Below are 15,481 nucleotides of genomic sequence, written 5' to 3' on the forward strand. Positions count from 1 at the left end.
GTAAGAATTAAAAGTGCTAAGTAGATAGATATATACATGATATATACATGAGTGCAGGTGGTGATCAGTGCCAAACATGGAATGATGCAGTGAACACAGCGTAGGGTCATGTGTTAGTGGTGGGAACAGTCATACGGTTATTGTTCATGTGTCCGACAGCAGAGGGGAAGAAACTGTTCTTATGGCGAGAGGTTTTGGTGCGAATGGACCGGAGCCTCCTGCCTGAGGGGAGCAGGTCAAACAGACTGTGTCCAGGGTGAGAAGGGTCAGCTGTGATCCGAGCTGCACGCCCCAGTGTCCTGGAGGTGTACAGGTCCTGCAGAGATGGGAGTCTGCAGCCAATCACCTTCTCAGCAGAGCGCACAACACGCTGCAGTCTCTGTTTGTCCCTGATAGTGGCTCCAGCGTACCACACAGTGATGGAGGAGGTGAGGATGGACTCGATGATTGCAGTGTAGAATTGCGTCATCGTCCGTGTTGGCAGGTTGAATTTCTTCAGCTGCCTCAGGAAGTACATCCTCTGCTGGGCTTTCTTAATGACGGAGGTGATGGTGGGCTCCCACTTCAGGTCCTGGGTGATGGTGGTGGTAGTTGTGATAAATGGTAGTTTAAATTGTGTCCAGGTAATGAACCATTAAATCTCCTCTTGCACCATCTGAATCTCTCTGCAATCACATCACATAGTATGCATATTTTAATTTATACAGCCAAATATCACAAATCTGACCTTAAGGTCTTTGCCACCTGGACACACACACACCAACCGCTCTGAAGAAGCTTAGAGTGGATTTGGAAATAGACACCTGAGGTGAAAGAATTCAATTGATTAAAGTTGTGCTATTATTAAAAAGGTAACAATATCAAGATATGATTCAGGAGGATGTGAAACAACTTCTTAGGTTATGTACTTATTGATTATCAATAATTAACAATGAATATGTTTATTTTACAACCATGCAAACATGACTGATTAACCTGCATGGGGAAAAACTGAATATTGAGTATTAACAACTAAGAGTGCAATAAGTGACCACTGAAAGAGGCCCACACAAAAAGTTTTAAGGCTGTAAGACAGCTGTATGTCACAGAACAATGAACTTCATTTTGAGCTTACTCATAATCAAATAGCATTTCATATCTTTGTTCACTAAGGCAGGAAAACAGCCTCAAGGTTTTGTACTGAGTGAATGAGACATTGTGGATTCGTTTCTGTCAAACATCGGTGTTCAATGTTGTCACTTATGGAAGTGCAATAACGATATGTACAAGACAAATAAAAGAAAAGAAATTGTTATATCAAGTGAGCCAATATCACATTAACTGAACAACTGATGTTTCATGCTTTTTTTATACTGCTTTTATAAAAAGTTTGAGACAGACCCTAATGAGCTACTGAAGCAAATAAATAACTGTCACTGAGCTTTGCATCTATATCACTGAAAAAGGCAAAGAGTTTGTGAAACAGAACAATTGGGACTGCGAGTATAGTTGCTGCACAATATGTTGTTCAGGTGGTAAGCCAGCCATCTGTAAGTATATTACTCTTCTCTCAGGTTTCACGGTGTGCACAGAGGTGGATTTGCACAAGAGAATCTTTCACGACCATAGCTGTGAGAAAAATGATCGTCTGTATCACGTGCACATAACTCTGACCCATGGAACACATTACCATCATCTATGTGGCGGCTCTCTGATCCACAGCCAGTGGGTTCTAACTGCAGCTCACTGCTGGAAAGATCAACCTGGATGGTGAGAAATGACTGTTTCACATATTTAAAAAAAAAAAAAAGTCCAGAGACAAAAATCATTACTGGTATTTTGTTCTTTTACCATTTCCATTGTTTAGGACTATGTCTGCATATGTAGGAATTCATCCAGGTCCAGGAAGAATGGTGACAATTATTGATCACAAAATCTTTGAGGACCAAACAGGAAAACATGACATCATGCTTCTGAAAATCGACCCACCAGAGAATAAGATTAAGCCTGTTGTCTTCCCTAAATGTCGCAAAAAGTGAGTTTTGAGTAACCTTTTAAGTGTAAAGTTTGAATTCTGGAATATGTTGACATAATATGTATTTTTCTTGTTTAGTTGGTTGGTTTTTTAAACTTCCAGGAAGAGCAAAAAAATGTAGCAACATCTGTAGTCTATGAACAAAATGACATCATGCTTTTGAAGTTACAAACCCCCATTAGTGACTGCAGAGCTTCTTTATTAACAATAATGTAACTGAGACTTGAATATTGAGCAGAGGGTTCTGGTTTTGATTTTAGGTACCTGCTTAGGAGCTACATCCATGATCTATAATAACTGACAATAAAACACGAGCATGAGGAAATGGAAGGAAATGTAATGTTTTAATAAAATGTTTGAATCTGAAAAGATTAGCTGACTTAGAGTGAACTGGAAATACTCAGCCTGCAGACATGGAGATGGAATTTTATTTATTTTTTAATTTGTAGGATGGATGTCATTCAGATTGCAGGCCATGGTGGCTATACGGTTGATGTAAACTACAACAAACGTAAGACCAGTATTGTTTTGATTATTTCACAATTTTTTAGTTTATATTATACTTTGATTTTGTCTTGTGTGCCTGTTATAGTTACTTTTCCATTTTATTTGAAAACTGTGATGACATAAAGTATTTATTTCATTTTTTTGTGGATATACTGTCAATTTCCCTCCTTTTTAAATGCTGCTCAGCTTCTTTTAAAGAACACATTTTGTTCCAGAAATGAGGCAAATCATGTTTCTTTCAATATCTGATTTCCTTGCATGAAACATGCAGTAGCTTTTGTTATTTTCCTTTTTTCTCTAGTCCCTGATGAACCGCCTCATCTCCAGTGTGCAAAGATGCATGTTGTTGAGTGTGAGCTTAACCTCCATCCATGTAATTCAGCATTCTTATGGCCAAATGGAAACACGATGTGTTACAAAGAACCTCGAGTGGACATATGTAAGGTGAGTTACCATGCTGCCAACATTTTATCTGTATCATTATCAGATGTTTTGGTACAAAATATTTATGTTTTCTCTCTCAGGGTGATTCTGGTGGTGGAGTGATGGCCAAAAACAACAAGATTCATGGTGTGCATGTTGGTGGTTGTGAACCTGCCTGTACCGGACCAACTATTTCTCTGAAGGTCTGCTCTTACATTGGTTGGATAAATCAAGTCATTACACGGAGTAATGGAAAATAATAAAATTAAAATAACATTCAAAATAAACAGTCCGCTCTGCAAGAAACTGCTTCGGTGTGAATTGTTTCTACATGTGAACTTTCGATTGTTAAAATATAAATATGTCATGTGTGTTTTCAATGTAGTTTCAGGCATCAAGTAGATCATTCAGTTGTTCAGAAACTGTGAAGTTTGCATGAAGGTTGTTGGGTCCTTTTTGCCAGATGATATTAAGTACAATTACTACAGTAAAGTACAAATGTAAGGAATTTGTACTTTATTTTATTTTATTTGGTCTTTCCATCACATTTGTGGCTTCTTCTCCGCTGCTTCTAAGTGGAAATTGGTACATTTAACTTCACTACAATTATCTGACATCTTTAGTTGTTATTTTACAGATGAAGATTTGTGCTCATGAAACACATGAAGTACAATTTTGTTTCTGTAGTTGATCAATCAGTTATTTGACTTGCATGAATTTAGCAACTATTATTATATGTTTAATCTTTAAAAGTACTTACTGTTGATATTATTTTCTGTAAATTGTTCAAAATCATAAATGTGTGAGAAGCACTCAATCAGGGACGACTCCAGCATCAAACCTTTAGGAGGGCTCAGCTCAGTCTTAATGTCATGCTTTTAGTGTTGCCTTCAAAAGAAATGTAATTTTTGGATGACCTACAGCAGTGTCTAAGAATAACAGATTTTAATATAATACATCAGCTTTACGGTGGTCACTTTAGTTTAAAACCCGATGCAATGGCACAGTCATGTTGACCAGTAAATTTCAAAAACAGTTTAAGAAAAAGCAGATCAGAGGAGAAACCTGCACGGCATTGTTTCAGTCTCTTAACCACATAGAGGCCAGTCCACCAAATCATCAAGTATTTAAAGTACCATTATACAATACAGACAGTTCAAAATCCCCCTGCGACTCCACCTGCACAAGAAGAAAACTGGTAATAGAGCTGGTTTTAAATGGCAGCTTTTGAATTCATGCAAACCCAAACACTTTGTTGTGCAGACTCAGCACAGAGACTCGTGTACACCAATTCAGAGAGTGGAGAACAGATTTGTAGTCTGTCACATCAGTATAGTAGCATTCATCCTGTTCAAGTTTACAGTGATGTGAATGCTGCTAAATGCTATTATTCACATTAATAGCAGAGTGCTACTGAAAAGCACACAACGCATCCATTTAATGCATGTAGATTTTGTGAAAAATCCACCTGATCTCTGTTAGTTCCAGTCTCTCTGTCCGCGCTTCCTCTTTGTACTGACAATCACACACAAACATTTTATATTCAACTAAAACAACAACGAAAAATATATTCTTGTAATAATTATTTTAAAGGCGTCGTTTGATAAGAGCATAGCACCCTGCTTAGTTATGAGCGATCACCATAGATGAATGTGGGCAAAGCAGAAGTGACATATATGTAGCCAGGTGGAAGGTCTTTATTATCGGACATGTCCCTGACTTTGACTTCATGTCCACTCTTACCTGTTTCTTATATGTGCTGAGTTCCTCCATCTTTCTCCCTCTCTGTCATCCCCTCTCAGTCTTTGTGCAGTCACCCAAAGGTTAATTATAAAAGTATATCAGAGTTTACAACCGAATAAAAGGCATAAACTGGTCCATATCAGTTTGCTGCTGCTGGCGAGGGTGTTGCTAGGATCTTGAAGCATACAGGGCTTACAACAGCCCTGAAGTCTTTTGAGTTTTCACTCAATAACAGCACCTTTTAAAGTTATTTGTTTTTATTTATTTAAACATATAGTAAAATTAATATAAAGTGGTAAATGTTTGCACTACCTAAAGTGTGAAGTCACAGAATGATACTATTTAGTGCAGTTTTTAATCATTACCAGTCTTCATCTTAGAGCTTGTGCTCTTATTGTGCCATGATGTCTCCTTTTAAACTGTGTGGATGTTCACCTCTTCTTCATCCTTCCTGTTCCTTTCACCAAACTGCTCACTCTTGTTCTCCTCTGATCTCACTTCCTGTTCTGGTTATAAGAAGAATGCAGTCAGCATGTGTCAAAGACACTCCCTCCAAATATATGATTTTTGATATGATGATTAGATATTTAACATTTTATTTATCAACTATTTTATGCACTAAATCAATCAATTATTAAACAAATATCATATTGTAGAAAAGCAAATAATAATGCACTAAGCAGTTTCATGCCACAAGAGCTAAATGGTCACTTCACTGTATTTATTTCCCACAAACTACTATACCTAGGATCTTCATATTTCATTAATCTGCAGCGACTGTAGAACATAAAGTATATTGACCTCTATTGTTTTCTTTATGACTTGGCCTGAATACACACACATACACATCTTTGAATAGCACAACAAATGAGGTAATTTTCCATGTGTTTTAATAGGTTTAAGTGATTTATGGGTTTTATGTATGTGTGTGTATTTTGGTCTTCAGTGTAAATTTATACAAACTGTAATTATTTCAGATGAAAGATCCGTTATTTAATGTTGCTTAATGTTGACTCTATGGAGAATAAAGCCTTACATGAGTGTTGCTATTTTTAATTGCGGAGTGGAAGACCTACTGTACTTGTTGTTTAGTCTGTGATCTGAATGATGAATTTAACCAAACTGAAAGCAAAGGTTACAGCTGGGATATTCCACACATTTGAAAGACTCATTGTGTAACTCAGGTGTTTATGAGCTTTGATCACTCCAGCATAATAATTATCATGTAACTGCAAGAAGACTTAATGAAACTGAAACAATGCACCCTAACACAGGCATTTGAACTGTAGGCTAATGAGTACATGAAGTGTACCTCTACAGCTGAAAAGAGTTTGCCTCTATAATTTCTGGATCTACTGATTTGTTTCTGATGTATCTCTTCTTTTATTTAGCCTGTATTTGTATAGCGCTTTACTAGTCCCTAAGGTCCCCAAAGCGCTTTACACAACCAGTCATCCACCCATTCACACACTGGTGATGGCAAGCTACATTGTAGCCACAGCCACCCAGGGGCGCACTGACAGAGGCGAGGCTGCCGGACACTGGCGCCACCAGTAGGCAACGGGGGAAGTGTCTTGCCCAAGGACACAACGACCGAGACTGTACAAGCCGGGGCTCGAACCAGCAACTTTCCAGTTACAAGGCGAACTCCCAACTCTTGAGCCACGATCGCCCCATTATGTACAGAAAGATGATGAAATCCTCTTTATTTGAGAAAGTGTCCTTAAACTATTTTTCCTCCTTCTTACTGAGTTTCCGAGCTACCTCTTTGTTAAGTGAATAAACTATTTGAACAAGAAAGATATCATGGCATTTATGATGATACTCTGTGTGTGTGTGTGTGTGTGTGTGTGTGTGTGTGTGTGTGTGTGTGTGCGTGTGTACACGCTCGGCAGAGGGGAGGTCAAGACAGGAGCTCGCTCAGTTGACCTGGTACATCAAGTTTGGATTTCCCCAGTTGTTGGTAAACAAAAAAGATTTAAACTTAAAAGATTTTGAGTTCATGCACACTGGAAAAAAATTCTCTTCATCACAATCATTTGTTTAAAAATATGGCTATTTTACTGATCTATGGTTATTATTAAAGAGGAAGGAAAGAAGAAGAGGAAGCCTGAGCCCAGGTTCTGTCCATTTTCATAACAAGTGACAGCACAGACATCTGAGCTTTTTCGTCATAAAGATTGTGATGTGAAGCATCAGCAGGTAAAGTGTCGTTAAAGTGTCACTTCAATAATGCTGCTGGCAGAAAGAAGTGTTGACACATACTAGCTTTGAATAAAAGGCTTAAAACACAAACAGTCTAATCCTGGGTGTTGCTTTTAAGCTTAAAGAATATAATAAGTTCTAAGACAATTCAGTTTACTTCTTACTGTCCATGTTGTGTTGTGGTATTTACTTTATCATGAATGTACGCTACTTTGTTCTAGCGACTGTAAAAAATAATTGTATTCATGAAATAAACTAGACTTTCACAGTCTGCATCTTCCACAGTTTTTATGCTTTTGTTCACTCCAAGTTTGACACAAACCCACAGACAACCAGAGTTAACTATGTGAAGCAATCACAGACACTGTAATGGCTGATTTTTCTAATAAACACAATCAGGTTAACATTAAGGTTTAACATTGAAGGAGATTTGTTCCATAGTCACAGTTATACTTGTATTTCCTTTACTTACATCCAACACTACTATGTTCTGTTTCAGTCCAGGTGCTGGCAGTTTATCCTTTGTTGTTTGGACAAATAAGCTTAAAGCTAAACCTTCATGTTTTTGATGGGAAAGTTTGTTAAACCATTGCTCAACTTATGTCTGCACAGAGCAGATAATTATGATGTACTTGTAAAAAGACTTGATAAGCAGGTCACAGCTGAATCAAGGGGTAATAAAAATAAGACCACGCGGTCTCAGCACGACTACACATGCAGTGGGTTATCGCACACATTTGAAAGACTCATTGTGTAACTCAGGATGTGACCCCTTATAAAGGAGACAGAGAAGTTCTGTTGTTCAGTCAAGTAAAACCTGGTGAAAGTGCAATTCTAAGACTCTGGTCGTTGCTTAAGTGTATAGATAAAAAATCTTTTTTTTCATACATTATTTTCTTACTATATTAGTATAATCACCAAATCAATCATTTCATATTTATCCCCTGAAACGATCTACATTAACTTTTCTATCCCTAGAAATGTGTTTCCAGAGTCCCAGGTTTAGTGACTTCCTGTCCACCATCACATTAGCTGAGTAGTTGTCAAATTTGAGGGGAGCAGAGAAGATCAGACACCAGTCAGCAGGTCAGAGGCCATCTCTCATTTCACAAATCAATCACTTGATTTATAAATGGAACAAACACCCCATCAGACCAGGTAATGACCCATTATGAGACAACAGCCGTCTGAGAGGAGATGTTCTGTATCACAAAACATGGGAAACAAACAAACTCTAGGCATTCTGAAATATATAAAGCTCAACAAAAAAACAAAACCATGGGGGTTCCGGTGAATATGGTAGGCTAGAAGACGTGCTTTCACTGTGCTCCCGCTCCCACCTGTACTTATCACAGTGTAATGCGCACTACTGTCTATATTTTTACCTAAACTAGTGACTGAGAGCTTTGGGAATACTCAGCAGTCCTAAATACGCTTTTTGGAAGTTAAATAATGTCGAAGCAGACGAAGATACAATCTCGAAAGACCACGGCCGTCGTGATGAACAATGCTAGCCAAACTGACATGCTAGTAGCAATGGGCGACCAGCCCTCGCCCCCGGTGGACACCGCAACTCTCGTCCGCGAGGTGACCGATAGCATCAGTGAGGTAATTGACCAAAAACTGTCTGCACTGTCGGGGACACTGGAGAAAATTTCGTCCTCGCTGGAAAACGTCTCCAAACGCGTCACGGAGGCAGAGCAGAGAATCTCAGATATGGAAGATGGGGTGACTGACCTCGCGGGGAGGCTGGCTGAAGCGGAGGGGAGGATTAAGGTTATGGCAAAAGGTTTGGACGACTTAGAGAACCGCAGCAGGCGCGACAATATTCGCATCATTAACCTGAAAGAAGGTGCGGAGGGTGAGAGCCCTACTCAGTTTTTTGAGGCTTGGCTGCCTGCCACACTCGGGCTGGGACACAGCTCCGCGGGTAAAGCCCGCATTAAAATTGACCGCGCACACCGGGGCCTCGGCCCGCGGGGTGCTCACCCCAGGCCGGTGATCATCAAGCTCCACAACTCCGGAGATAAACAGCGGATTATGGCTGCAGTGAAAGCGGCCCCCGAACTCCACCACGACGGGCAGCGGATCTTCATACATCAGGATTTCTCCTACGCGATCCGTGAGAAACGACGGGGATTTAATGCTTCTTGCCGTGCCTTAAACGACAAGGGCATCCGCTTTAGGATGCGCTATCCAGCGACGCTTGTGCTGACTTACAATGGCAATGAGCACAAGTTTGAATCGCCTAAAGATGCACAAAGTTTCATCAATGCGCTGGATTAATAGATGCTTGCCCCGTACAAACTGTGGCACTGCCGGACTTAACTGGGACCGTGTCATTGGACGCCTGAGTCCGCAGCGTTTAACGCAGTTTGAGGAGGCAGAGACGGTTTAACGGGGAAAATAGCCTAATTGTTTACTCAGTCTCTAATTTTGATTCACAACTGACAGTAACCCGATTCCATTCAGGTTTGGGGAGCGGGGGCGGGGTTTTGCTTTATTTTTTTTTTTTCTCTTTTTCTTGTCTTCTCTCTCCTTCTCTCCCGTGGAGTGAAACTTCTTTTGGCTGCACTGGGCTTGTGACACCACCCGGTGGGTGGCATTTTCATTTTTATTGTTTCTTGTTTGTCTGTTTTTAGTCCGTGATACCTTGACGTTTATCTTAACTCTGTTATTGTATGCAATTTGTTGTGTGGGTGAAGGTTCCTTTGCCATCTTTTTGTGATGGTTTTGTTCATGTCAGCACGGCCGGTTCAGGCCATGGGTTAAGTCTTTCACATGTCTTTTATTATGATGGCTCTTTCTGTTTGCCTTGGGTTGACGATTCTTGTCCAATGACAGATTACTTTTGCAATGAGTAACACTAAAATTATTACTCTTAATGTCAAGGGAATTAACCACGTCATTAAGAGGCGCAAGATAATTTCCTTACTCAAAAAAGATAGAGTGCAGATTGCATTACTGCAAGAGACTCACCTCACAGATTCCGAACACCTAAAACTCAAACGTGATTGGGTGGGACAAATTTATTATTCCTCCTTTAACTCTAAAAGTAGAGGCGTCGCAATATTGGTCCATAAAAATCTACCATTCACGCTACATACTATTGTAAGGGATACGGACGGACGATTTATTTTGATTACTGGGCTTCTATATGGGGAATTAATTCTATTGGGAAGTGTTTATGCACCAAATACTTTTGATAGATCGTTCTATTCAAATTTTCTGGCAAAAGCCTCCCCTGTGTGTCCGAACCACGTAATAATTGGTGGGGATTTTAACTGTGGCTTGAATCCTGAAACTGATTATAATCCACCAAAATCTCAACCATCTTCAAAAATGGCAAAGGCTACAACGGACCTCTGTTCAGATCTTGGTCTCTTTGATGCTTGGAGAGTTTGTAATCCACATGTGAAGGACTTCACATTTTTCTCACGCCCCCATTTTTCCTTTTCCAGAATTGACTACATGTTTGTTTCTGGATCTGTCCTTGACAGAACCCGGGGCTGTTTGATCCACACATGTGCGCTTTCGGACCACTCATCAGTTTCAATGGAGCTATCACCACCTTATTATGACCCTTCGTCTAGACATTGGCGGCTAAACCCAGCTCTCCTTAGTGACCCTAAATTTGTAAAGTATTTAGAAGATCAGTGGGAACTCTATCTTTCTACAAATGACTTACCGGGGGTTAGTGCTTCTACTCTATGGGAGGCGGGTAAGGCATTTCTCAGGGGCTCCGTTATCTCTTTTACCTCGGCAAAAAAGAAGAGCAACTTAGCCAAACAATTAGTGCTTGAACGCGATATCACTGACTTGGAGAGGGAGTTTAAGAAATCCTCGTCCATTTCTGTGCTTCGGAAGTTGGATGCAGCTAGATCGGCCCTGGACCAACTGTTAACTCAGAAAGCGGAAACTGCAATATTCTATGCGAAGCATAGATTATTTGAATCAGGCAACAAACCTGGACGCTTGCTCGCCCGACTTGCCCAAGGGAAACGGGGCTCTTATGCAATACCCTCTCTAAAAGATAAGGCAGGTGTCTTACAGTTTGAGGCTAAACTTATCAGCAAAATAATGAAAGAGTTCTATCAAGACTTATATTCCCCTGAGTGTCAAAATACTGTAGACGCCAGGAAACTGTTTCTTGACACTGTTAACCTCCCTATATTGTCAGAGGAAAGTCGATTGGATCTATGCAGCCCTATCAGGGTGCAGGAGGTCTTGGATGCAATTAAATCCTTACAGAGTGGGAAGGCTCCGGGCCCTGATGGGTTTGGGCCAGAGTTTTATAAAAAAATGGCCAAACATGTGGCGGGTCCTTTGTTGGGAATGTATACAGAATCTCTTGAGAGGGGCGTGCTTCCACCCACCCTAAACCTTGCCCATATATCCCTGATCTTAAAGAAGGATAAACCCGCGGATCTGTGTACATCCTACAGACCTATAAGTCTACTTAGTGTGGATTGTAAGATTCTGTCCAAAATTTTATCCAGACGTTTGGAGGAGGTTCTGCCGGTTCTGATAAAGCCTGACCAGACGGGATTCGTCAAGAATAGATACTCCCGCTCCAATGTCCACCGACTCATAAATGTTGCGCAGTTCTCTCAGAACACCAATTATAGGGCTCTTGCGATCTCTTTGGATGCTGAGAAAGCATTTGATCGGGTGGAGTGGGAGTATCTATTTGATGTTTTGGACAGGTTTGGTTTGGGATCTGAATTTGTCAAGTGGGTCAAACTGCTGTATGGGGCCCCAGCTGCAAGGGTCTTGGTTAATGGCTCGGTCTCGGATGTCTTCCCACTGGGTAGGGGAACACGGCAAGGATGCCCCCTCTCTCCCCTGTTGTTTGCACTTGCTTTGGAGCCACTGGCAGAGGCTATAAGAACTGATCCTGAGATCTGTGGGGTGACCTTGTCGAATACTGAATACAGGATTTCCCTTTATGCAGATGACGTGTTGCTCTTTCTCACTAAGCCAGAAACTTCTATTCCTGCACTGACACATATCATCAACCAATTTGGCCTCTTCTCAGGGTATAAGATAAATTATGATAAATCTGAAGCTTTGCCACTGGGTGACGGGGGGAGGTGGGACGCTCCTCCTAATTTCCCTTTCAGGTGGTCGACCACAGGTTTCACATATTTAGGTATCAGGGTGTCCGCAGACACAGCGGAGTTGTACAAGTTGAACTTCAAGCCGATTGTGGCCTCAATCAAGAATGACCTCAATAGGTGGTTTGACCTCCCCCTGTCTTGGACGGGTAGAATAAGTTTAATCAAGATGAATGTGCTACCCAGAATATTATACCCCATTCAAATGTTGCCTCTCAGGATCAACAGAAAAACATTCATAGAGATTGAGGGATGTCTTTCTAAATTCATATGGCGTGGGAAGAAATCTAGACTAAAGATACAGATTTTACAACTGCCCACGGATGAGGGGGGTCAGGCACTGCCTAACTTTTTATATTACTACTGGGCTTGCCATGCACAAATAATCTCAGGGTGGTTACATTCCTTCCTTCACCGGGGCGAACCATCGGTAGATGCCTGGTGCTGTGACCCTCTCTCACCTCTTAGTCTCTTATCCACTGACCTGGCGGACCTCCCTCTTGGTGTCAGAACTAATTCCGTCTTGATGCCCACTTTAAAGGTTTGGCGTAATATTACTGCCCACGTCGGAAGAAGAGGTTTCTCTAGTGCACTGCAGCCTCTAACTAGGAATAAAGCTTTCCCCCCGGGTATTGGCATTAATATATTTGATGATTGGTATTCTAAAGGTATAAGATTTATTTGTGATCTGTTCGAAAGGGGTAGTTTTATGGCCTTTAATCAAGTTCAAGTTAAGTATAATTTACCACAGAAACACTTCTTTGGATTCCTGCAAGTAAGGCATTATGTGAACTCCCTTAAATTTCCAGCCAATCAACCAGTTTTGAACCCTGTTGAAAGCTTTCTTCTCAAAGTTAACGAGGAAATGACTACAAAAAAGAAATTTATTTCTCTTTGTTATGGGAAATTGTTGTCTTTGAACTTTATAACCACTGATAAGGCCAGGGTTCGGTGGGAAACCGACCTCGAAGCTCAGGTTGGTGCGGAAGCATGGTCCAAAACTTTCAGATCTGCCATGAAATTGTTTCCCTGTAACAGACTAAAGGAAAGCCAGTACAGAATCTTACATAGACTACAGCGTACGCCGGAGTTCCTAAATAAAATTCACCCTCAGATTTCTGCTCTTTGTGTGAAGTGCAATACGGCTGTAGGGACCTATTACCACTGCATATGGCAATGTCCTTTAATTACTAGATTTTGGAAGAATATTGCTATAGAGCTTTGCTCTATTTTCCACCGAACGATCCCACTGAACCCTATGCTGTTCGTTCTGGGTCTATCTATAGAAGGGCTCTCTCTGTCTTCTGTACAGATGCTTTTGTTAAGTAAACTTTTACATTTGGCGAGGCGATGTGTACTGTTTCAATGGATTCAGAGACGGCCCCCTACTGTTACACAGTGGTACAGAGAACTGCTCAGGGTGCTGCCGATGGAGCGCCTCAGTGCCATCATAAAGGGCAATTGTAATGCATTCTGTAGCATATGGCAGCCTCTGCTTGATCACCTACCTCATGACCTTACTGTGCTATTACATAAAGGGGACTCGCAGTTTGTTTTTAAACACACTGATTAATGTCTGTGTTTTCCCCCCCTTTTTTTTTTTTTTTTTTTTTTTTATTGTTTCCCTTGACTTCGAATGTGAAACGCTTTACATATTTTGTCCCAGGCGTGTGTACTGGTAACTCATATACCTGCATTTGCTTTGTTTTTTTTTTTTTTTGTGCTTGGCTGTGCTGACTTGTTGCTGTTCGTGTTGTTCTGACAAAATCAATAAATCATCGTTTCAAAAAAACAAAACAAAACAAAAAAAAAACAAAACCATATCAGATCCTGATGTAATTCATTTTGTTGTTGTCTTTATTAGTCATTTAAAAAGGTCTAGAAAAAGTGTCCAGGAAGAGATTCTACTATTTATGCAGCACTGCCCCCGTGTGGCCACAAACACACACAACAGCTTCATTTCTCAGCCTGTTGCCTTCTTTTCCCTTCATGATGTAAACAGTGAATGAACTGAAAGAAGTCAACCCATAAACTGTTAAACTGATACAACAGTCATGATGATTATGTAACAAGTTGTAGTTGACTTTCTGGTGGTGGTTTTGGTATACAATTTAAAAGCCATTTTCTTTTATAAATACACCATACACTTTGTTCTTGACCATTTCTTTTCCTCATATCCTTAATGGACAGTGGAGGAACACTACATCTAGCTTCTGTTTAACATTTATCCAGGCGCCCCCACACTGTACCTCTACAGAAACCAAGGGAGAGAGACAGACACACAAAGATTTCCACTTGAATCTTGATCTCAAAATAGAAAAGGTTTTATCACAAAATAATTACAAGAGCTCAGCCAGGTGAGATATAGCAGAACCATCAATTCAGAGTCTGACAGTAAGGGTGAAGACGAGCCTGACTGTTGGTCTGCTCCAAAACAAGCCCATAAGCAAGCTTTGAAATAATATGTTACAAAATTGTGAAACTGCGACATGAAATTTGATTTGAAAATGAAATTCATCCTGATCAGGAGCTGTTATGATCTAAATGGTGTTCTAGATCCAGTAAGCATTCATTCAACTTGTCTGCAGCAAAATTAAAAATAAGTTACCACAAGTTGTTTTTTAATTTGGTAAATAATTGATAAAATGTTAAAAGTACTGGTTGTGTTTGACCTCATCACCAGGATGAGTTGGAAATACTTCAAATTCCCTCAGGTGGCCTTTTGCTGGTTGGATTGCCACTACAGTCTGTAAACTGTAGAGATAATTTTGTGAGCTCATTGGATGAGCAGTTTCTGAAATACTCAGACCAGCCCATCTGGCACCAACAACCACGCAATCTCTTTCCCCCATTCTGATACTTGCTTTGACCCTCAGCAGGTCATCATGAACATGTCTGTATGCTAAAATACTTTAATTTGCTGACGTCTGATTGGTTCACTAGACATTTGTGTTTAACGAGCAGGTGAACAGGTGTACCTGGCAAAGTGTGTGTAACCCTCAGTGTTACTGACATGTTCCACACTGATGCACAACAATACTCTGGGCCCCACACTGTTTTATTAAGTATGTCTAATCACTGTGGACATTACATGTACCTTCTTAGAGGAGAGGTCAAAGGTCAGTTACCTTTATAGGTTCCTGCTATATGTTGTGACATATACACAGCACAGTTGTAGGAATGATAGTTTCTAAGTTCTAAAGCCTTTTGTCAATTTTCAACCAATAAATCATAAAGTTGACCTTGAAGACCACAAGTTTGAATGGATTGTTAACATGACCCCACTCTACAGCACTGCAACATTTTAACATGAGTTATTTAAGACTTTCCAGGTATCCTGGTTACAGAAAAAGATTGATGAGCAGAAAAAAAGAAACAAACTTTAATTGTTTCTGATTAGAAGCTGTACAATCCGGACTGACTTTAACAAATGTGCTATAGGCTCAGCTGGAAAATAGTGAGCTTTACAAGA

The 15,481-nt window shown here is 40.4% G+C and overlaps 1 protein-coding gene across 1 annotated transcript; it reads left to right on the forward strand.

Annotated features, from left to right (window-relative positions):
* Window positions 1-1,511: 1,511 nt before the first annotated feature.
* On the forward strand, window positions 1,512-3,233 carry LOC146707246 (serine protease 1-like). The gene is made up of 5 exons (XM_085458567.1): window positions 1,512-1,749; window positions 1,847-2,014; window positions 2,464-2,525; window positions 2,823-2,965; window positions 3,046-3,233. The coding sequence occupies exons 2-5, from the start codon at window positions 1,851-1,853 to the stop codon at window positions 3,202-3,204; spliced, it is 528 nt and encodes a 175-aa protein (XP_085314693.1). The 5' UTR covers window positions 1,512-1,749; window positions 1,847-1,850; the 3' UTR covers window positions 3,205-3,233.
* The last annotated feature ends 12,248 nt before the right edge of the window (window positions 3,234-15,481 follow it).

The sequence above is a fragment of the Copadichromis virginalis genome, linkage group LG6, assembly GCF_057382275.1.
Source record: "Copadichromis virginalis isolate Kocher_CV1m ecotype Utaka linkage group LG6, C_Virginalis_male_GT1.1, whole genome shotgun sequence".
NCBI classification, from domain to species: Eukaryota; Metazoa; Chordata; class Actinopteri; order Cichliformes; family Cichlidae; genus Copadichromis; species Copadichromis virginalis.